Below are 23,880 nucleotides of genomic sequence, written 5' to 3' on the forward strand. Positions count from 1 at the left end.
AGCTCAGATAGCTTCTAAGGCCCAGATCCAGGGCTTTGAATTGGCCCACCCAGCATCTACACCATGAATAAATTGCTGGAGTGCATGAAGTAGCCGGTCCTATAGATCCAAAGCTGCAGGACCTCCATGACACAGAGCACCAACAGGATATCCCAGAGGAGTCCCAGCATCTATACAGCAGCAGAAACCCAAAACCTTATACCAGACCAATCCACATTCTAACAATGAACATTTGCAAAAAGTGAAGACAAAAGGATATACTGTGGGGCACACTGTGACCCGCTACAGCTTCCACAACAAGGTATTTTCCCCTCTGAAGGAGAAAGAGGTTGCAAGAGTGGAAGGCAGGTACTAGGGGAAGGGGAGATAAGTGGGATTGGTGTGTATGATGTGAAATTCACAAAGAACTAATAAAAAGTTAAAAAAAATACTCAGGAACAAAAATGGTAAACATTTCCTTAGAGGACTTTATTTTTCTATTTTATATAGACCACTTATTAAATTAGAAGGCTGAAAAGTAAAAATATATCATATAATCAAAGAAAAATCTGGACATGGACCCCCATCCCCAAGATAACTGCAGACAAGAGTTCTGAGAACCATTCCCACCAACCTCCAGACAGCGTACCAGATGATACCAGCTCTGTAAAGAGTGGCTGGGAGGCGAGGCAGAGCCCAGTCGCACAGCTCTTCTCTCATCAGGTAAGCATCACTCACACGGTGAGATGCAAGCCCTGGCCATGTCAGACCACAAGCGTGCAGCAGGGTACAACTTCAGCCAACCAACATGTCCAGAGAAGAAAACAGCCAATGCCATCCCTAGACCCATGTCTACCGAGAGCTGGCCTGAGGGCAGGGGCTCCAGTGGACACCTGAGAAATTTTGCTACCTACGCCAATCTTCAAACTTGGCCAGAGCAGCAATGACACCCAGTGAAAGCCTGGTCCCCATGCAGAAGCTTGTCTGCCTCGTTGTGGCCTCTGCCTTTGAGCTCCTTCCAGAAATGACTTTTCCTCTCAAGAAGATTCAGGATGGGATGGAAGGCTAAGCAAGCCATGCTCTGATGTCTTGGTACCTGCACAGGTGCTGACAAGCACTGCCTCTTTCCTTGCACTAGATGGGTGCTGGCATGAAAATCCAAGACAAAACAGCACAAAACCTAGGAGAGTGGAGTATCACTCAGGCCTTATAAAATGTGATCTTTCTTCAATCTATTAAAAAAATAAAATGTTCATGACAAAGGGAAGTCTGTTTCAGCTCAAGTCTTAAATCTGTCTTAAAACCATCACTCTTCCTCATGTGAGCAAGCACAAGTTAGTGAATGCTGCCTCTGAGTGCTGTGGGGGCTGCTCAGGGGCTGGCAGCAAATCTCGATGCTCCTTACAGAATCTCACATGAACAAAGTGGCCCTGTGCTAGCCCATACCTCCTTAAGGCAGAAGCTGATGCACATAGCCACACCTGAGACCTAGAGACAGGTGTTGAAGTTCCTGTTCTGCTGGTAACACTAAGCAGACCACTTAAGGAGGTCCTGCCTGCTTGACTCATCCACCCTGTAATAGGGCACCTGCTTACCAAGCACAAGGCCGCACAACAGTCTAGAATGGAGACTTCCAGTGCTTGGTTATGTTAAAGTGAGTGGTTGAATCTATTTAACAAACATTGGTCTTTCTTCTCCATTGCAGTTAAAAGGTTTAAAGACCTACAACTAAAGAAAAGTGCTTGTTACCACCACCCCATGCTCACTGTCACCACATACTGCCTTTAGGCTTACAAAAATAAATACTTATGAACAATATATTTGACAAAAAGCACCCCCATGGAAAACAGAAAGTAGTATATTTTACTGCGTTTTTAGGAGGCAAAGACCAAAACTGAAGCACTAAATTTTCTTACTTGAAGTCCTTCACAATAGTCCAAACTGCTAGGAGTCACCTTCATGCCCATATTGGGGGATCACATATTCAAACACTGGATGTGCAAATTCTCAGAAAAACAAAAAGCAATTGCAATGTAAGGCAAAACTGTTACACCATAAACATGTGACAATGCTCTATAGCTTCTTAACAGTACCTGTACAGTGTATCGATTCTGAGAAAGCTTTCAAGGTCTGAATCTTAGGACAAGGTGCCACCCAACTTCTCCCTAAACAGATCTATAGCCAGGTCATGGGCTCAAAGGTTTGCAACCCAAAATATAACACACAATATCCACTGGTCAGGTACAGGCACCTCTACCTCCATGAAGGTTTAATTTAAGCATAGATTTTTATCACTCAAGCCAAGCTACAGTATGGGTCCACAGAGTATACTGCAGGTCAGTAGTGTCACGATGCTTGAATTTTAGTAGTAAGCACAGAGTGCCACACCCACCCATCTCCTTCACTTGACTCTTGGGTCTGTGATGAAGGTCTATCAATAAGAACAGCCGCTGGAATAAGACCCACAATGCTGGTACTAAACAAGAGGATGTGAAAAGCAGCCTCCAGCAGTGAGAGCCAACGTGGGGCCTTGCCAACCAAGCACCAGGTCCAGACACCTTCTGTTTTCAAGTTGGATTTCTGTGGCTGAAGCCTAGCCAGACAGTGGCAGGTAAGCTAGACAGGAGGTTAGAGACCTGCTGGATATGGCTGGGAAGCATATCTCACTGGCCTAGGACTAGCTGAGAGGCCCAGACTCATATACAACATCAAAGGAGAGAAGGAGCTTTTAGCTTGAAAGTTCTAAAATAACCTGTAAATAAGGGCACACAAACTCAGTGCACCCTCAACAACCATCTCAGCTGGGCTGAGTAACTAACTCCATGCCATCCATCAACTCAGAAGGATGCTGTACAGTTTCTAGAATCCTGGCAGAGGCAGTTACTTTCTGTGAGAATGTATTCCAGAATAAGGTGAAGACAGGAGATGCAGGTCCTCAAACAGGACCACTGGTCTGTGCAATAACAGGGCCATGCCACCATCACCCAGCTAGAGACAAGGAGAGAACTGTCCCCCAGCAACAATGAAGAGGACTGCCTGCCTAGAACCAAAAATCCACATGCATCCCCAAAATATGTGGGAAGGGGCGGCGCAGATGTCCAAGGAAGGGTATGTGGATGATCTTTCATTGGAATCTTGTGGGGATGGTGACCCTGGGGAGCCCTGGATGGACAAGTCCAAGGGTCAGTGGTGTGAAGCCAAAGGCCACAGGTGGGTCTAGGACTCTTCACCCATTTGCAGCAAGGAATTGATGGCAGCATCTTTGTTCCCTCTCTGGGCTTCAAGCACAGAACGGATTACTTCCCTGTCCATGTTGGGAAACATGTCCTGGATAGCCTTGAGGTCCTCCTCATTACAGCGAGGCTGAGGAGCCACAGCTGGTGGGGGCATGGCCACAGGCACCATGCCAGGGCTGCAGACAGCAGGCATCCCTGAAAACAAAAGTGAAGTCTGGTTAAAAAGAGTGGGACCAGGCAGGCATGGCGATGTATGACTTTAATCCCCAGTACTCGGAAGGCAACAGGAGAATCTCTAAGTTCAAGGCCAGCCTGGTCTACAGAATGAGTTCCAGGACAACAGTGGGGCCACAAAGCTGCAGTGCCAAAGGAAGAAATAATACATCTCACTGGCCTCAAGGGGAAAGGCTACCTTAAGTCTGACTTAAAAACAGACCCCACAGGGATGCCTATGGCAGATGGAATGGGCCATCCTCCTCACTACTGAGGCCCCCTCTCCTCATGTTTTTTTTTTTTTTTTTTCCTGAACAAAAATTCAAGTTGAATCTATCTAATCAGAAATTTACAGGGAGCAAGATGGAAATTTGGTAACCACATGTGCTACTTCAAGAACTTAGGAGACTCATCACAAACATGTGTCTTTACTGAGAATGATGACACCAAAGTCTAGAATTTACTTTGACAGCCTAGCGAAGACATAACAGTAGCCATGCATATGGTAAGGTCTTAAAGCTACATAAAGCACTCCCTGAAAACTTCAAGAAAAGCTGCATACTAGCCTTTCACAATGAAGACAGTACACATCAGAAGTATATCACTTTTCAGCAGCCTGAGGCATCAGGGCCCTTAGTGGGGCAAGGGAGCCAATCCTTTTGCCATGAGAACAACAAAAGGATGCTGGCAAAGGGCTCAGCATTGATGCTACATGGTCCCTGCACCCTGTAGATGAAGGGCTACAAACTGAGAAACAGAGGCAGGTTTCCTAAGTACCCTCTGGGCCCGGCCTTCACCTTCATGCCTTTGTCCTGACTGACCTGGACAGGTTGTCATCAGACACCTTACAAGTTGTCACCATATAGTGGTGTAGCTGGTGTTTGCTACTTTGAGGGTTTTTCTTTCTTCTACCCTTCTCCACCCCTTTGAACTCCTAATATTAGACAGAAGAGGAAAAAAAATGAGAGAAAGGAGGAGGGTGCTTATCATTAGATTACTTCCTGCTGATCAGGGGCATCAAGATCTTTGGGGCGAGTCTGATCTTTGTCATCAGCATATCTAACTACTTCTTGTTTCTTCTTTGCACATGATTACTTAACAAACCACAAACAACAACAAACAATAAACAACCAACAACCCACCCTGCCTCTTGGGGCCCTAGCATTTATATACCCTCTGAAAAATCTTCTAAATACTACACAATCGCAGAAACTATCTGTTGCTGGCAAAATCATGCCTCTGCTAGAACATGAGGCAAATCATAGTCGGCTGCTGTGAACAATCTGAAGCAGTCTCATGTCCCACACCTGGGATTAAAACAAAAACCTATTGTTATAATATTTCTGTATTTTTTTTTAAAGAAAATAAAATCGCATACCTTTAATCCCAGCACTTGGGAGGCAGAGGCAGGCGGATATCTGAGTTCGAGGCCAGCCTGGTCTACAGAGTGAGTTCCAGGGCAGCCAGAGCTACACAGAGAAACCCTGTCTCGAAAAACCAAAAAAAACAAAAACAAAAACCAAAAAAAAACAAAAAAAAAAAAAAAGAAGAAGAAAAGAAAAGGCCAAAATTGTTGCCTGGCCCAGGTGTAAGACAGCAGCCTGTTGTTTCTAAAGGGACTCAACCAACCTCACTAGAATGAATGTAGTGCCTGTGTGCACACACTGCCAACTGAGGCAACACAAGGAAAGGTGCAAAATGATATCCAGGCCAGGCAGTTTCCTTTGAGTCCTGCTCAGACTATTCCAACACTTTTCAGCCTAGCTGGGTACAGGGAAGAGAGAGGACTGGGCACTGCTGCAAAACCTGCAGACCAACTGCATGGGGTCGACGTAAGAAAGCTGTCTGTAGTCATCTGTTCCAGACCACTACACACAAGGAAGACTGACCCTGCTGTCTTCCATTCTCTAGAGTGGATATCATATTCCCAATCCAAGTCTGACCTGTCACCATGACTGAGTATGGACCAGTTTACCAAAACTTCCTTGTCTTTGTGAGAACAGATGTGGGGTGACCAGCCAACTCTGCTGGTAAAGAATGGACAGGACCCTGCAGTCTTGGGATGCAAACAATGTGTCCTCTCAGGTTCAACTGGGTACTGTGAGGAGCCATGCTGATGGAAGTGAACATGTAGCTCACACTAAAGCACTATGTTGAATAAGAGCAGCTCAATGCCATAACCCTATGACCCCTTCATCATAAACTGACACAAACTGATAGAGTAGGACCAATTCATTTCCAGTAGGAGGACACTTAGCTACAATGTACACATTATAAACAGTAGGCAGACACAAGTCAGTGAAGCAAGAGCCTTTTCACCAATAGAATGCCACCCAGTAAACAAAAGCAAGGGAGCTTTCCATTCAAGAAAAACTGGCGCTTAACACGGCAGCAGGGACAGCCTGGGTCCTAAATGGCCTCACTGCAACAGCCCAAAACTGACACCAACAGCTACAGGCCTCGGAGGCCTTGGAGGCTACCCCTGCTGGCTAGGGAACTCAGGAGCAGGTGCATATCACAGAACATTTCTAAGTTCTCAAACTAATAGATTCATAAACACACAGGTAACACTTGATCCTTAATCTTCAGCTTCAGCTCTGCAAAGCAGCAGCTGTGATCTTGAATCTAAGACCTCAGACACAGACAACAGGGTCTCTACTTCCTGATATGCAAAGGGCATCTACTGGCTATGCATTGCCCCCTGGGCATATGGCAAGGTTACACCAATGCGCAGTGAGAATAGGCTAATGTGAGTCTCCTCACTCCTGTCTAACTGTGCTTGAGTGCAGTCCTCTTTCACGAAAGGTCTGTGTACACATACCTCACACCCTGAATAGTCAAGGGTATGAGTATTCTCAAGAGAGCAAACTCTGCAGCATGAAGCTGATATGAAGCAAGAAACATCATGTGACTTGACCTTACTTTTGAGAAGCCAGAGAGCACAGGAATAAAATGCCCTGCTGCTCCTGCTTCTGTAGACTGAGATAACCTGACACATCGACCAGATGGCAGCCTAATCATCTCTGCACAGGATCCCCCAAGTACTCTGCTAGGATGGCTCTGCCATCATAAACAGAGTAATTATAAGAACCAAAGCTGGGCATCCAATTTCAATGAAGCAACATGCTTATTAATGGCCCCAAGATTAAGACAAATTAAAAACAAAAAGCAATTCAACAACTTTGTTAGAACCGATTCTCCATTAGTGGAAGCCTTGGTTCAGAGAGAAGTGGCTAATTCTGGGGTGGAAGAAGGAAATGTACAAGATAGCCAGAGGCTTCCTGTGCCAAAGTCAGGAAGCTCACACAGCATGGAAGACATCAAAAAGCACACAATTCAGCCTAAACGCCTGGCCAATCTGGGATCACCGAGTGACAAAACAATACAGTAACAAATTAATAGCTCAGAAAATAAAACAATCCTCAAATCCACAGTGCTACAACTATCAGTGGTCAGCTCAGTCTGACAAAAACTAGGCAGCAACTGTGACCTTGAATACAATCCTCGAGGAGATACAAAGGGTTCTCAAGAGAATGAAAAGGCAAACTGTGTCACCTTGCCAAACACTAAGATGTGAGGCAGCAGAAATGAAAGAGAGCCGCTTTCTAAACAGCATCTGGGTGCACCTTGCCAGAGAGTGAACAGGACTGCAGAGCCTGTCACAAGTTCTGGGCAGACCTAGACCACTAGCCCTGTGACCTGCAGCACATCTCCTTGGGAAGAGTCCTCAATTTCAGGAAGGATGCTTACATGGGGACAGAGCAGACATCAGAGGCTGTTCTCCAAAAGAAAAATATCCTTTTACTTCTGTGGCAGCTTTTTTATCAGTAGGAAACTATTTCTATCTTTCAAAATGTACATCAAAAGTGAGGATCAAAGTCTATTTGTAGAGGAGCCTTCCCTAAAATACACATTCTAGAGCAGTCTAGAGGCACTACAGAGAATGAAGGACAGGAGCCAAGAAAGAGTAAACTGGTCAACAGCTTTATCGTTTGTTTAGAAGTAGTTCTCCTATTTGTAACTGGACAGAAGTTTGTCTTTGTTGCTTCCCTACCCCTTCTGCCGCCACTCAAAGATATGCCCAGTGCCTGTAGATGGACTTGGAAAGAGGGTACCCTTGTTCAGATAAGACCATGAAGGAACAGAAGAGCCCCTGTCCAGTGACCTTACAAGACATAAACATACAAAGAGGGTGGCGATCACAAGAGTATGAAGACAGACCAGGGAGATATGGCCAGAAACCAAGTCACACCAAGAGCTAGAAAACATAGAAGTTCACTCTCTGGAGCTTCAGAAAGGATTGCAGCCCTTGTTTTGGCTTCTGGTCTCAGAATCTGAGGGAAGAGACTTCTGTGGCATTGTCCCATCTGTAGCCCGTTGCCTCTGCTACACTGGGGTACCCTTTGTGCTCACTGCACTTCATTCGATTCTCCCTCCTCAGACCTTCAGTTTGGGACGAATTCCATACCCTAGTCAGACTGCAGTTCAAAAAGGAACCTGGGAGCCACTCTGGGAATCCAACCTTCATACCTCAGGATCCGATCACTGAACTGGACAGGTCAGGATCTTTTATTGACGACTCCAGAGTGCACACATCCTAAAACCCCACTCTCCAGATTTCTAAGGCTCTCGGTGAACAACCACACTGCTTTAAGGTTCTCTAAGGTCTTGGGTCACTCACTCCCCACTTGACTGTTCGCCTTCTACTGCAGGCTGTACATTCTGGTCTCTGCTGATCTGGTGGCAACCTACTCCAGTCTCAAATACTGCTGGGACCAGGAAACCTGTGAACTTACCCTCCCTTTCCTTTGCAAAGTGCTACCCTTTGTTCCTGCAGGAAGATTTGTCATAGGCAGAAGGCCCAAGTTCTGTCTGTCAGGGCTGTTTTCAGGATATGTGTGGGTGGATTTCATTCCTGAGTCCTGCACTATCTTCCCTAGCTCAGTAGGCATAAGGGCAGAGTTTAATAAAGGCTAATAAGTCACTCCATTCTGGCTGTGTGGGACCCTCAGACCCCACACCACTGAGCCAGAGCAGCTCTGTGCCGTCCTAGATCCAAGGCAACACTCACCCTGAGCACCAGCAAGTAGGGACTATGTAGGCCAAGTCCCATCCAGGACCTCATATTCCCTCTTGCCCTATAGACTGGCCATCGCCACTGCCTTAGCCTTTGAGTTCCTTGGGATAGCAGACTTCCATGGTCTGCTTGGACTCCATTTCCCTGGACTCTCGCAGAGAATAGGGAGCCTGCAGGCCTGCCCTGGTGTCTACTCTCAGAGCTTTTCTTGTTGGCTGAAGCTAAGAAAGCAGCTGTGTGATCTCATCTGGCTCGCCCTATTCTGGTAGGAGGACCAGTTGGACACCACACACTGTGGACACCACAGGAAGATTGGAAAACTAAAAAAATACATAAAAGCCACATCTTGAGTTTGTGACCCAAGCAGATATTAATTTACTGGGTAAATACTTCCAATGAAAGCCATGATTTTTTTTTTAAGATGTATGCCTTGTCTAATAGGAACCAGGTTTTCTTATTCCAGTAACTCGCACATGAAAATGTACCTAGACAATGTTTCTACACCTCCAAAAATGTCAACTCACCTTACTTGTGGCAACAATTAGGGCAAACACTATTTCCTATGTATGCATAAACAATTCAAATATGACACTGGAATAAGCTTTAGAAGGATCTTCATTTAAAGTAGCCATGCTTACACAATTCTACACTACTCAAGTTTTGCAGGAATGCTGGGCCCGTCCCTCCTCCTGTCCTACTTTGCCCCAGGATTGCCTACCAAAGAGGCAGTACACACCTGCAATGGGCACATAGCCAACACCCTGCTGGTACACAGTTGGCATCAGGACCACAGGCTGAGGTGGCATCATCATGGCAGCTGGGAGGGACTGAAACACAAGAAAGAAAAACATGGTGTCAAGGAGGACCATACCATATGTCAATCTTGTTACTTCCGGTATCATAGGAATAGTCCCAGCCACAGCCCAGACAGTAACACCCAAGACAGGGAGTCCTCAGCAACAATGAATGTTCTGGCCACTGGTTTCATCTGCACCAAAACTCCTGTAGACCACTGCCCTTAAGTTGGAAAACTTGGGCTGCAGACTTAGTTAGAAAAGTGCTTGGTACACAATCACAAGGACCTGAGTTCAATCCCCAGCACCCATATATAAAGCCATGTTTGGTAGCTCATATCTATAAACTTAGGGCTAGGAGGCAGAGACAAGAAGATCCCACAAGTTCATTAGCCAGCCAATCTAATGAAATAAATGAGCTTCAGTTTCAGTGAGAACAAAAGTCAGGGTGAAGATTAAAGAAAACAAATGATGTCAACCACTGGCCTCACATGAGCTGCAACCGCCACCACTTTTCACACAAAACTTACAAAGCTCCCTTCAGGGTCTGTTCCAGAGACTGCACCAGTATCAGTAGCTTCTCTCAGAAGTTATTTATTTCACGTGTCTTAGTATTTTGCTTGCATGTATGTACGTGCATTATGTGTGTGCCTAATGCCAGTGAAGGTTAGACTAGGGTACTGAATCCCTTAGAATTGGAGTTACAGTTGGTTATGAGCCACCATGTAGGTGCTAGGAATCAAACCTGGAAATTTCCACAAGAGCAGCAGTGCTCTTACCTGCTTAGCCACCTCTCTGGCCCCAGCTCAAATAATCTTGAACTGTAGATGAGCTAGTAAAAAATGGACCTATGCTCCTGTAAAGACAGGTCACACTCAACTCCAGAAGGAGAGGCATGCAGGATGGTCAAGCTGAGGAGGCCTGCATACAGGTCCTTTATTCTCCCCTGTTCTTTCTCAAAGGCTCAAGAACAACTAAAATGAAAGGCCTAGATAACACAAAGGAGACAGTAGGAGTCCAGCCCTGCCTCCCGTGACTTCCCAGGGTTATGGGAGTAATAGCTGCCTCAAGGAGGTGCCAGAACCTCTTTGAAGATGGCCTCTCTGGACAGTGAACTTACCGTGTAGGACATGACCAGGTTAATCATGCCCTCCTTGTCATCGCCCTGCCTCCCACTCAGGCTATACCACTCGTCCTCCACTTGGCCCTGCTTCAGGGACTCGGGGATGGTGATGTGGGTCCAAGCTATGCGGTCATCCATGGAGAAGGCTCGCTGAGGAAGACAAGAGTAAAATGACCTCATCATGGCCCACAACAACCCATATCACACACAGAGACCCGCTTCTCCTATGGCTGTGACTCCACCTGGACTGCTGCCTGCATCTACCTTCTGTCTTCTCGGCAGGACAGGGGTCCGCCTCACTGCTCCAGCTTCCTTCAAGGAGCTTTTCATTAAACCACAATCCCAGACCTTCATAGATCACCTGTACCTGGCCGCCACCACCACTTCTGCATCTTCTGAGTAACCACTATAAGGCCAGGCCAAAGGACAATAAAGACTCTCTGGGCTGCCATCCTTGTCAGGGATGGACACTGTGTTCCCCAGTCCTTGTGGCTCTACTCTAAGTCTCAAGCCCAGTAGTTACAGATGAGGACAAGAGCTCCAAGCCACCATCCATAGCCCCACCCCAAACCTGCTTCTGATAGCCCTACTATTCTCAGACACAGAGAAGGAGAAAGGGACAAAACCAACCAACTAAATGAACAAACAAGAAGAAAGCAGAGGAAGAGGCAGAAGGTCAAGACAAAGGAGAAGCTGTGTCCCCCTTGCTGGACTGCCCATGCCCACTTCCTCTCTGGTTCTCACTGCCCTGGTTCTCTTCCCACTGTCCTTTGCTCTGTTTCAACGAGGCAAGCACATGGTCTCCAGAACTGAGCTACGAGGAGACATCTTCAGCCACCTGCGTTTCCTGACTGGCCTCAAAAAGTTGTGTGCCTAACTGCTGGCACGGCCATGGGACATTACTGGCAGAACCTTGAACTCATGCCTGCACAAGAACAGTGTTCCCATCCCTAGTAGAGCCTGACTCGACTGACATGTGACCTACCCATGAACATCTATTTTCACACTCTATTCATGCTTCTATCACTGGTGATGTTCCAATGGACACTGTCAAAGGAGCTGAGAGATAAAATAACTGTACCTTGTTATTCAGCCACTAAATGTCAGGTGTCCATGCAGGTCACATCCTATCACCAGCCACTAAATGCTAGGTACACATGGCCTGAGCACCAGGAGAGCAGCCTTGTGACTACAACCACAAGGCACACTGCAGCACACCCATGGCTGTCAGATCCCAAACTAGACAGGTCTGTAACATTGGGGCATCTCTCACCTCATCAAAGATCTCAAGGTAGAATGAGTCCACCCCTGGGGGCACTGTGCACTGAATGACCTTGTTCCAGCGAGGGTTCTTGGCGCCATTGTGTGCTGTGGGAGTTTCATAAACAGCATAGCCCAGACGCAGACGGCAGTAAGGGTCCATACGAGTCATTCCATAATTCTTTGCCAATTTTGCCTGAAATAACACAAAATTTAGAAAAACGAGGCATCCACTAGAAGAGACAAAGGCCAGTGTTTATATAAACTGCTTTTCTTACAGGTATTTCCCAGTGTGTGAAAAAACAGCCTTCAAGTTCACCTACCCGTGTCAGTAACCTGCTCTTAAACATGCTGCTAGTCACTCCTGGACGCATGTGACTCTGGGAACCTGGCCATCCCTGGCAGTAAGCAGGAAGACAAGGTCTCTCATCTGGCACTGTGCACTGACTGTGCACATCCTAGGGCTCTGCATGGAGCTGAGGTTGAACGGGAACCACAGTTTGCAGGGCAGTTGTGCAGGACTGAGTAGCTAACACCTCAGCTGCTACAAAGAGGTCAGGGAAAGCATCCTTATGGAGGATAATGTCCGACATGGACCAACAGTATCTTAGGCAGATCCCTGAGAAATCAACAGGTATTACCAGATATTTTAAAAAATAACTAGAATCAAAAAAGCTCTACTGTCCACATGGGAAATGAGGTGCAAAGCCCCAAGCCCATGCCTCCTCTTCAGCTCAATCCCTGCAGACTTCAACAGAAAACTGAGACCCACCTGTACTACAGTGATGCTGAGGCGACCCACAGTGCCAACTGCTGCTCCATACTGCAGCTGCTGGGCTGCCTGGGCATCCAGCTGGATCTGCTGCTGCTGCTGTGTGGGTGTTATACGGAGGAAGTCCTGGGGGAGTTCACCGATGTACACCTTTCAGTGAGGAGAGAGAAAGAGTAGAGTCAAAGCAGGTAGCCAAGCAATCTCACAGTACTATCTAGCTTACCTTGGAGCAGTGTGTCACTCAGTCCCCCCCCCCTTTTTTTTTTTACCTACAAGAGATTCCAGCCTGCCCTCATCTGAGCTTCTTTCCTCTGAAGACACACACCTTCTTATTCAGGAGGTACTCAAGGCAAACCAGAGCTCTTGGAAGGTTAAGTATATTTCTCAGTCACTAAAAAGGCTAGCTATTAGGGCTCCAGGGAGACCTGAAGTACACTAAGAAAGTAGAGTTTTTCAAGAAAAAGAGGAGAGCAAAGGAAAGGGGGAAAGGTTAACCAAGACTCCTAATGGTGGCCCTGGCTAAGATTCATTTTGGAGTTAACCACAGGGCCCTACCACAGAGGGAGACCACAGGAATACATGCTGAACCAGGGCTTCCTGGGAAGAAAACACCAGTTGGAAAATGGCATACCTGCCTGGGGCCCAAGAAGGAAGGGCCAAGGACCCTTTATAGCAGATGAGATGTTAGCTACTTAAGACCAGTGAGCCTTTGGAGCAAGCATCCACAGCTTCAACCAGATAACAACCCAACAGAAGGCAGGACTGCTCCTTGCCCAGTGGGTGCCAGTGTGAGCTACACAGAGGACATACTCACAATTAAGGAACAGCTGATGAAGCTCTGAAGGCTGAAAGCCCACTGAAAAAGGACCTGAGCAGCAATCAGGTGCCTAAAGTGGTCCCATCTTGCATGTTTTCCCAGAAGCACCAATGTCACATGTGAGCTGTGACACAGTGAATTTACTGACAGCTGCTGGGAGCACTTGGTATGCAGGTTCTGTGACATCCTGACTACCTCCACTGCACACACTCCTTGCCTATCCACCTAGCTGTGGGCTCCCACTGATATGCATTATGTACACTTCCACTTTCTGCAGTGTTTTCAGCTCCCAGCACACTGAAGACACCTGTCTCCACGGGGTTTGGGTCTTCTTTCCAAAGGTCCTTGAAAAAGGTAGACATGGCGGCTCACTCTCACATCCCCAGCACTTGAGAAACTGAGGCAGGGGAGTACAATGAGTTCAAAGCCAATCTGAGCTACATAGTGAGTTCCAGGCTAGCAAGACCCAGTCTCAGAAAATAAATCAAATAAATTAATAAAGGAAAGAAGCAAGCAAAAGTCACTAGATCCCCAAGTCTAGCCCCTTACCCTCTCCCCATTTCTATGTTTCTAGAAAATACAGACTAGTCAGATGTTCAGAACCAACCAAGGATACAGGCAGAGTTCTCTGTGGGCCACTCTTGAACAGTTGATCTGATGATGTTCCCACTACTCTCCTCTAACTTGAAAAAAGCATGTCACACTTGTCTGTGAGTGGTGGCTACTCAGCAGCATGGCCCTCTGCACCTCTGGGGTCTTTCAATCCAGAACCAGGAGGAAGCCCAGCCCTCACAGGCAGAACCACAAAGTAGCTGTGGCCAGTGAGACCCATGGTTAGCAAGAATGGCAGTTTCCAAAGCCTGAATGAAGCCTTTCCCAAGGCACATTACAAATGCTTCCGAGGAGTTCAAGAGATGAGAAAGGGCTGTGTTTCGAGAAGAGAAGAATCAGTTATCTATGGTATATAGGAAACACTGAGTCCCTCCCAGAGGAACTCCTGGCCCATATCCATGTTAGTCTATAGTGAATTTTGAGGGTGCACCTTCAAGATGTATACCCAGATTTATCTATACAACATAAATGGGTTATTAGGAAAAAACATATTTTCTTTAGCCAGGTTCTTGGGGTTATCCTATATAGGCCAAGTTCTCACTTGTCATTGGAATAACTATCAATTGTATGCCACTTATTATAGCTTTAGGGCTGTAGCAGGACACACTTGTGTCTCTGAAGGATACATACAGGAGGTCAAGCAGGCCAGTAGATATCACAATGATAGGTCAGGATATAGGCAGTCATGGGGGATGCTTAAGGCATGGAGGTCAGGAAAGACCATATGGAACAAGTCAGGGCTGTTTTTACTTTAATTGTTTCTTATCATCCTCTTCTTGGGACTAGAAACTTCAGACACTTGAGATTTCATATAAGGAGACTGTTGGGGTGGGGTGAGATTAAGATAAAACATGATCAGAGGTAGTGCTCTGTGGTAGAACATTTTCCCAGCATGCACAATGCTCTAGGTTCAATCCCAGGACTTTTGTTCCGCAAAGATCAAATTCAAATGTGCTATTTTTCAATAAGGATTTAATCATAAAATTATAAATAGGAAAGGAAAGTTTTAACAATGTGAATTTAACAGTGTTACTGAGGAGTAGAAAAGCAACTTTGTGGTAGAGAAAGCTAACCCATTCTGCCTTAGTTAGGTGATCCTTCATCCAAGCCAGGGAGCCAGGGATATGCTACAATACCCTCAACAATGTACCTTCTCAAAAAAAAAAAAAAAAAAAAAAAAACAAGGAAGCCTGAGATATGGTCAAAGGCAAGGCAAGATAGTGGGAGGAGCCGACAGCAGTAACAGGAACAAGCTGAATCTACAGCATGGACTGAAGCCAGTTTCATGGCAGTGATAATGGTCTGTGAATATGACATCAGGGGAAAGGATACGAGGAGAACTTTTTTCTATAGCTTTTCTCAAGTCACAACTTTACTAGAAAAAGTTTTACCTTAACCTAAAGAGGGAGCAGGGAGGACAGGAAAGACTTCAGCCTGAACCAGATAAACAAGGTGGTTATACAACCAATACTCTCTGTCCTGGGAGGGAAAAGACAAGCCTGCCTGTTGCTGTGGGTCCCTGATGATTTGTCTAAATGAGGACACCTCTTGCTGTATCTAAACGAGTCACCACTGTTAGCATAGTGAGGAATACTTCAAAACAAGAGATGAATTCAGGCATTGGTGCAAATTCTATAAAGTCACTGACACACTAGAAAATATCATCAATATATAGCTATTTTTAGTAAGGTTTTAAAATACAGGAATAATCCTAAAATGTATTTTTGCCATATACTGGTAGAGAAAATTTTTGCCATATATTGGCTACATTAAATATAAATTTTTATCATGGCTTAAGACTCAGAAATATTAAATAATGATTCTGTTAACAGACTCACAATGGATCTTTTTTACAGTTTATCTAAGAGTACAAGATGAATACATAGTTCAATACTAATAAATGACTTCAAACATGTGGGTTAAGACCTAACAATTTCAATTCCAGGTACCAGTCTATGGAAAAGCTGCAAGAATATAAGTATAAGTATGTCCATTTCTTATGGCCTAGGACAAAGGAAGTGCCACCAAGCAATGTTTGACTTCCCTAACCAGAAGCATCTATGTGGTCCAGACTCACAACTGTCAAAAAGAATGGGATATTTCTGTATCCCTAAAAGAATGAAAGAAATCCCTAGGATCCTGACCAAAAGGGGGGCAAGCAGGCAGGGCACAGCAGGCTTCATCCTTGGCTCTGTGTAGCACCTGAGGGCAACTCAGAGTAGGAACAGGCAGACAAATCTAGTGAATGAGGGCACACATAATACCCAATCTTTATAATCTGTGGCACAGGTGATGGGATGTCCCCATCCACCGAGAAGTTAGCTGTCTCGCCTAGGGTTGTCCAAAGGCTTTTGGCCTGCCTGGCACAGAGAACCTGTCTGCCAGCATGTTTGGGATACTGTAGGAAAAGTCAGGAAGCTGCTAGTCTAGAGTACAGCAAAAAAGATGGACAGTGACAAAGTTACTTCAACAGGTTAGTGTGCATATGAGTGTGTGAGTTGCATGTGTGCATCCATGTGTGTGTGGCTGTGGCACCAGCAAAGCTAAAGTGAACAAAGAAGAATCCTAAAGAAGCACCAGCTAATAGTTTAGAGTATCTGTGGCAGCGGGGCAGAGGTGAATCTGTTGCCTGATGCCAAGGCCAGGACAGGCTTCCAGAGCCAGTGATCACAGGGATTCTTATGCACAAAACTAGCTGCTACTGTATCTCCCCACAGTCACCACAGCTAGTCCCATCTGCCTTCAATAGGTACCTGCCAACTGCACAACCCACCTGTACCCAGCTCTACTGCCTCTCTGGTGTCAAAGCAGAATAGTATCTGAAAAGGATTTGATCACAAAAATATGTTTTCTGAAAAATGAAAAATAATTCATAAGAACCTAGAATCCTACTAGTTCATGGCATTTCCCATGAGCTGGGCCTGTTGCACTCTCTATGCATAAATCTGGCACATCCTTGTGAGCCTCGACAACAGTTCTGTATATGGTGATTGGCCCTCAGTTAGGACGGAAAGTGCACTTAAAGGTGTTCAGTGGTTTACACTGAAACTCCAAAGAATGGAAGACTAGTAAAGAAGTGACTGGGATGATAGCAGGGCAGGCATGCAGTGGACTGAGTACCACTGCCTGCTGCCACTCTACACAGAGCCCTCAGGAACTACAGTGAAGAGTTCTAAAAGAGGAACTTGAAAGCTCAGCAAAGGGATCCTGACAAACAGACACAAAGAGGATGAGGAAGAAAATTACACATCTCAGATCTGAACAAGCACTGACATAAAAATACTGCTGCTCAAAGGAAGGGAGAACCATCAAACATGGCACATCACTACCAGGTGGGATGGGACCACTGAGGCACCACCAACTATGGTCTTTGCACAGACTGGGGAAGACAGAGATGCAATCAACTTCAAATCTGCAAGACTGTGTGTTAAAATTCCTAGGGAAACTCCCAAGAGAAAAGAAATAAACTGTACATTTACCAAACTGATAAAGAATTTACTACTGATTACATACATTAAAAAAACGTGATTACTACTAATTACATACATTAAAAACTCTATTTTATGAATCAAAGCAAGAATAGAAACAAACAGAAGCCTTAAGGTGTTAAATGTGTATATATTTATGTCATATAAAACAAAATAGGTTCCAATAGAAACTTGTACTTCTTAGATTTGACTTTTAAAGATACAGCTATATGTTGCTGTGGGTAGAACCCTCCTAAACATAAATGTTGGATTAAATGTAAAGTCAAAACATAAACGAAAAAGAAAGAAAAGTCCTGTAAATACTTTCTAAAAGGAAAAGCGGAGTAATCACAAAACCACATAAAGTAAAGGCAAGAAGCCAGTAGAGGTCACTATCTGGTCACCACAGCCTGATGCAAGATTGTTAGACTTATACTCAGGTATAGCCTCACCTCAGAATCCAGAGCAGACATTCTCAAGGACCCAGAGACATAGGCCTAGTGGCCAGCTGGGGAGCACAACCTCTTGCTCAGGTTCTGCCCTGTGAAGATGCATAGACAAGAGGATGCTAACTCACACAGGAGGTTTGAAAACTACAGGTATGTAGTAACATAAATAAATAAATAAATAAATAAATAAATAAATAAGGCAAGCAAGCTGACATAGACCCTAAAGAACTGAACTCCCTTCTCCATTACTAGACAATTAGAAACCTACATTTTACCTTACTTTAGAAACTGTTTAAGGACAATCCAGGCTCCTCTGGGTGATGAGAAAAGCTTATCTTTAACAACAAATCCAGTTACCAAGTACAGAACATATGAACAAATTAAAAAAATGACTTTTGCCAGGCAGTAGTGGCGCACGCCTTTAATCCCAGCACTTGGGAGGCAGAGGCAGGAGGATTTCTGAGTTCGAGGCCAGCCTGGTCTACAGAGTGAGTTCCAGGACAGCCAAGACTACACAGAGAAACCCTGTCTCAAAAAAAAACAAACAAACAAACAAAAAGACTCTTTTGGGCCTAGAGAGATGTTTCAGTGGTTAAGTGCTGTGGCTGCTCTTCTAGAGGACCTGGGTTCAATTCCCAGCACCTACATGGTTCACAACCATATGTATCTTCAGTTCTGGGGAATCTTAACTTCCTCTTCTGACCTCCATGGGCCCCAAGAATGTACATGGTAATACATACATGTACACAGTCAAAATACTCATACACATACAGTAATCTAAAAATTAAAAAAAATCACTTTGCCATCACTAATCAAGTCATTGGCTCAGCTAGGCATGGGCACTAAGGACCACCCATAGAATGAGGAGGGGCAAAGCTCTCTGGTTAACCAGCATCTCAAGCAGGACAAGTCAGTACCTGTGGGACTCTATGCAACACATCTTATAAAGGAGGACCTTCAAAATGACACCCCTACATCTGGTGCAGCCTCCAGGCAGCAAGACCTCCTGCATGTATCCCTACAAGTCACTCACTGTAGGGAAGGAATGGGTTTGTGAACTGGGTAGCAAAAAGGGTTGGTAATTTCAAAATACCAGCACTTTCAAAGTGATATGGATATAGCATAGGGTGCAGTGCCCTGTGGTAGCTATTTACAAAAACAAAACCAAAAGAAACCCTAAAGTCTAAAAATGTAAAAGACCACTTATTCTGGGGAAGAACGTACTCCTTCAATAACATGTAGGTAGTGGCTAACTGTCCTCATACCTTCCCACTTAAAACCTCAACCAAGGATAGAGAGCCCTCCTCGCCCAGATGAGATTGTCCTCTGCCTTTTATAAGAGTGTCTTTTATAAGACACTCTTGTCAGTCCTTTCCCACTAGTCAGAGGTCAGCTACAGAGTCAACTGTCCAAGCCTAAGTCCAGGCTCCTGGGTTGGAGACACTAGGCATGGCCTAACCCCTGCTGGGACTACACAAAGAAGGCTGCTTGCAGGACCCAGCACTGACCAAACGCACACACTTCATCTGTTTGGAAGCAGCACTCCATTCACACAGGGTTCATACAACCCTGACATGACATAAGTAGCAGAGAAGCATACCACTCTCTGGCAGTTCTACTAGACCTTGACAACTGGCTAAAAGCCTTTGCAAATATTAGTGAATCCAGAGGTAGATGGGTATATCATTGCAGGTGAAGCAGCCAGTGAAAAGCTGAAAACTAAAAAAGGTCTGCACTCTAAGAAACAGCACTTCCCAGATGAAGTTCAAGGCCTTCTATTCTACAGAGACCCTGGCCATGGGCCATGCAGTCCTCCCACATCAAGTCCATACCTTTCTGGTTTCACTGGAGAGACCCACAGATCTGATGGTGACTGTCATTCTCTGGCTTACAGAAGTTACTATGCATGGCTGTGTCCCTGTGCTCCACACCTGTGGCTCAATGTCTGGTTGTTCTAGATATTGTGGCCACTAATACTACGATGAAGTCATGCAGATCAAAGTGAAGCTTGAGATACCAGTCACTTATGACAAGTCCTTACAGCCCAAAGTTACAAGTCATCAAGAGTGCTCCTAAAACCACTCAGCTGTCTGTGCTGTACTTCTGTGACTATGTTATCCCTAGAAAACTGGGCAAGCAGAAAGATCAAACATCAGGATTTGACTCTTGAGATTCTGCTAGTACGAACATCATCTGACACTCCCAATTACTCATCACTGTGTAGGTTATTCCAGCTCTGCACAACACCAGAGTTTCTCTAAGCAACAGGGAAAGATAGCTTCTTGCTCATGACAGACATGGAGCTCACCATCAGATGAATTCAAACTCAGCCCGTACCACAGGAAGTAAGGACATTCTCAGACCACACAGTAACAAAGGGTCCACCCTCCTTGGCCATGTGTCCACTTGGCAGGGATATGAAAAGGGCAAAGCTCTGCTCCATTTCTCCTCGGGCAGCCACCATCAATCTTCTATAGTTTGCTGAGACACAGTGAGGATGAAGAAGGGTTGCTGAACATGAAGGTAACTCCAACTCAAGAAAGCTCCATCCAAGTTTGATAGTGGGTCAGGAGCTCTGGCTTCAAAAGCCCTCCAAAAAAGATCGAATCAAGCCTGGGGCTTTCTTCATCTGTTTTACACACACACACACCAGTAGGTTAAAAGCTGTCAGGGTGAGGAAATCCTGGCCATAGGCTTTACAGGCTAAATTCAATATTAACTTCAGGGGAAAAGACACGGTAGTACTCATCAGAACTGTATCCTACTACACAAAGCCACTGTTACAACGTCCCACCCACATCAGTCTCAGGAAGCTACTGGGAGGACATCCACACTAGGGGAGGTGAAACAGGTAGTATCATAGAACCCAAGGCAATCCTGAAGAGACAACTCTGTTGGATCTTCCAAGTTCTCTGCTCCCTTTTCCTCATTTATAAACGAAGAAATTGAGGCTTGAAAACGTAGCCACTAACGGAGCTCAAGAGATAGTTCTCTATTTCTATAGATGTTAGAAACTGTCACAACTAAGGACTGACTACAAAGTGGGATCTTTGACCATTTTTGAAACCAAGGAGACCAGGATCTCTCTCCTTTTGGGGACCAATGGTGTCTGGCTCCACTCCTCTGAGAGACCACGGAAGCCAAGGCTCCTCTCAGTTTGGGAAATTAATGCGGTCAGGACCACTCTCCATTTGGAAGAACAAGAGTCAGAGCTCGAGTCCATCTGGGAGACCAAGTGGGTGATAGATCTGAGAAAGTAAGGGGTTCAGGGGCCTTTCTATCTGACGAACTAAGGGGAGTCGGGGTCCCACTCCATCTGGGGACGAATAGGGTAAGGCTTCCTCTGTGTAGAGGACTGTGAGATTCAGGGCCTCCACCCAGGATGAACACGGGAGTCAGGACCCCTCTCCATAAAGGGGGCCAGGAGCTTCAGGGCCCGTGGACATCGCGGGAACCATCAAGTTCTGCCTTCCTCCACCGGAGAGGCCCGAAGAACGAGAGTCGCTACTCCGTATGAGTACCCAAAGGTAGGACCCGTGAAGCCCCGGACGGCATAGCAACCTGCGAGGGGTCCCGCGAGAGACTGAGGAGTCCGACCCCAGGCTCCGCTGCCCCAGCCAGGCTCTGGCTCAAAGGACTCACCGGCCCGCGCTGCGTGCTGACGGTGGTCGCCATGGTGCTGCGGCGGCCCTCTGCCTCGCCGACTGCACAGTAACCCGCCGGGAGAGCTCTTCCGCTCCCACCACAACCTGCGTGGCCGACCGTTGTCCCGCGAGGCAGTCGGCTCCTCAGTCAGCTGACAGTCGCCCCGCCTCGCCCCACCCCGGCGTTCCCAAAGCACAGCACTTGGCAATAGCTGACCCCGCCCCTTCCGGCTAATCCGCGCACGCGTGCTCCTGGCTCAGGGGGACGCGGGTAGTGTCTCCCCTATGCGCCTGCGCAGTGGTTCCCTTCTGGCGCTCATTAGCCCCGTAAAATGGCTGTCAGACTGTCTGCGCATGCCTAAACCTAAACGCTCCCTTGCGGGCAGAAGCCTGCTTACCCAGCAGCACGCACCTTGAACAGTGACGTTCATCTTAACTCGGTTGAGTCGCCACAGCGGCTGGTCACCTAGCTGGAGATACCTGTGTTACCGCTGCCTACAGGTGCCTGATCCACTGGGAGAAACTGATGTTTGGCAGCTTGAGGAAAAAACAGATGGCAGAAGAACCAGCTACACTCAAGCTCTTGAATTACCTCAAAATTCTGTGGGAGGGAGAACATTTATATTTAAAATTTAAAAAAAGAAACCAAGCTGAAGGAGAGACAAGAGTGGGCCGGAACATTTCCACCGGCCTTGGATTTGCTAAATGAATGGAAGAGATGAAGATATGTCCCTAGGAAACCCAGGCCACCCACTCTTGCCTTTTCAAAGCACTCTCTTCAGAAGAATCTTTGGCTAGATAGACTCAGGGTAGTTCCTATAAGGAGTTGAGCCTATGGTGGTCACCAATCTGTAGGTCCCTTTTTACTTGTGCTGCAATAGACTTGGTACTGTCATTACTCCTAGAATATTTCCTCACTTACACCGTGTTCTCTTGTGTTTAAGATCACATCTTCCAACTCCAGTGACAGTCTGTGCTTTAACATAACATGGGACTGCATCTGGGCTCTGTTCCTGGACACTGGTCTATCCAGTACTCACTGGTCTCTAGCTCGTGTTGCCCAAACTGTCATCTCTATGCTGATAAAGATAAGACACAAAAGATTCAATCCATTGTGGCAGACAGAGTTTTAAAGAGACTCCTGATCTCTCCTGGTATCCACATTCCCGCACAATCCTTTCCTCTTGGTTATAGGCAAAACCTGTGACTTGTGTCTAAACATGCAGGAGACAACCTGTTGTATAAAATTATATCTGGATAGCAGAATAGGAACCCCTTGTGACTAAGACCAGATAAAGTTGATTGAGTTTGAGATGTCTACACATATGGCCTCAGATGGATCCCAAATCCTTCAATATTAAGCAGGTTTAAATACACACACACACATACACACCACCACCACCAACAACAACAAAATCAAGGGGGAATTGTTCCCAAGGAAAAACTTTATCTCCTAAAATGCTTCAGTAAGTCTCTGAAGTCAGTTCAAAGTCTGACACAGTCTGTCAGAGAAGAGTCACAGCATTTCCTCTTCCTTGACTTAAATCTCTCTAAAGGGTGGAGTCACATGGCTGGACATAGTCGTACTTGTTTCCACTAGATTTGCTGCAGATAGAAACTCTGTTACAGGTGGGCTATGATAAAATTTGCCTAGGTTACTTTGCAGAAACTAGAAAACTAGCTCTGCTATTAATATTGACTCTACTCAGCAGAAAGATATTTATGGATGAAAGGCTTAGCAACTCTGTGTTCATCATCTTGTATTTGTCCCCTTTGCTGCCTTCACCCTTGACTCAGATTTGTAGTACTTTTCTATTGATATGATAAGACCAAGGTAACTTACAGAAGAGTTTGTTTTAGACTTATGGTTTCAGAAGGTTAGAGTCCATGATGGTGGAGCAGGGATAGCAGGTGGCTGGAGCAACCACTGAGAGGCAAGCAGGAGACAGAGAGCATATTGGAATAGTATCAGTCTTTTGAAACCTCAAAGTCTTTCAGCAGTGACATACCTCCTCCAACAAGGCCACACCTCCTAACCCTTCTCAAATACACCAGCTGAGGATCAACTAGTCCAATATGAGCCTATGGCTCAACTGCTACAAGATCCTACTCAGCTCTGCGTGAAGACATAGAAACTCTGAGAAATGTGTTGTTGCTGGGTACAGTGGCACAATCCCATAATCCTGACAATTAGGAAGCTGAAACAGGAGCTAGACTGTGAAATTGAGGCCAGCCTGGGCTACAAAGCAAAGGGTGAAAAGCAGTTATGTCCAAGACTACAGGGCTAACTTGAACATTGGAGCTGGTATGTGCTTCTTCTTGCCAAGCATAGTGACTTAATTATCTGAGGTTCTATGACCTCTTAAGGCTCAGACCAAATCACAAGGCCAGAATATTTAAGCGAGACACTGATGCCAGTTCTAAACATAAAATTAAA

General features: G+C 45.8%; 1 protein-coding gene across 2 annotated transcripts; it reads right to left on the reverse strand.

Annotated features, from left to right (window-relative positions):
- Positions 1-447: 447 nt before the first annotated feature.
- Tollip (toll interacting protein) lies at positions 448-21,627 on the reverse strand. Of its 2 annotated transcripts, none has more exons than XM_028786855.1 (6): positions 21,442-21,627; positions 12,455-12,604; positions 11,696-11,878; positions 10,420-10,572; positions 9,242-9,332; positions 448-3,410 (listed from the first exon to the last, which is right to left on the reverse strand). In XM_028786855.1, the coding sequence occupies exons 1-6, from the start codon at positions 21,472-21,474 to the stop codon at positions 3,196-3,198; spliced, it is 825 nt and encodes a 274-aa protein (XP_028642688.1). In that variant the 5' UTR covers positions 21,475-21,627; the 3' UTR covers positions 448-3,195. The 2 variants fall into 2 exon arrangements, with proteins under 2 accessions (XP_028642688.1, XP_028642689.1); XM_028786856.1 differs by lacking the exon at positions 21,442-21,627 and adding an exon at positions 17,803-17,891.
- Between the last annotated feature and the right edge of the window lie 2,253 nt (positions 21,628-23,880).

Source organism: Grammomys surdaster, unplaced genomic scaffold (assembly GCF_004785775.1).
Source record: "Grammomys surdaster isolate TR1022 unplaced genomic scaffold, NIH_TR_1.0 125603, whole genome shotgun sequence".
NCBI classification, from domain to species: domain Eukaryota; kingdom Metazoa; phylum Chordata; class Mammalia; order Rodentia; family Muridae; genus Grammomys; species Grammomys surdaster.

Excerpts from the sequence above, each read along its gene's own strand:
- Tollip (XM_028786855.1), bottom strand. The coding sequence starts at position 21,474 with ATGGCGACCACCGTCAGCACGCAGCGCGGGCCG. Across the intron at positions 10,573-11,695 it reads ACCTTGAGATCTTTGATGAG|CGAGCCTTCTCCATGGATGA; the intron begins GTGAGAGATGCC and ends TGTCTTCCTCAG. Across the intron at positions 3,411-9,241 it reads TGGCTATGTGCCCATTGCAG|GGATGCCTGCTGTCTGCAGC; the intron begins GTGTGTACTGCC and ends TTTTGTTTTCAG.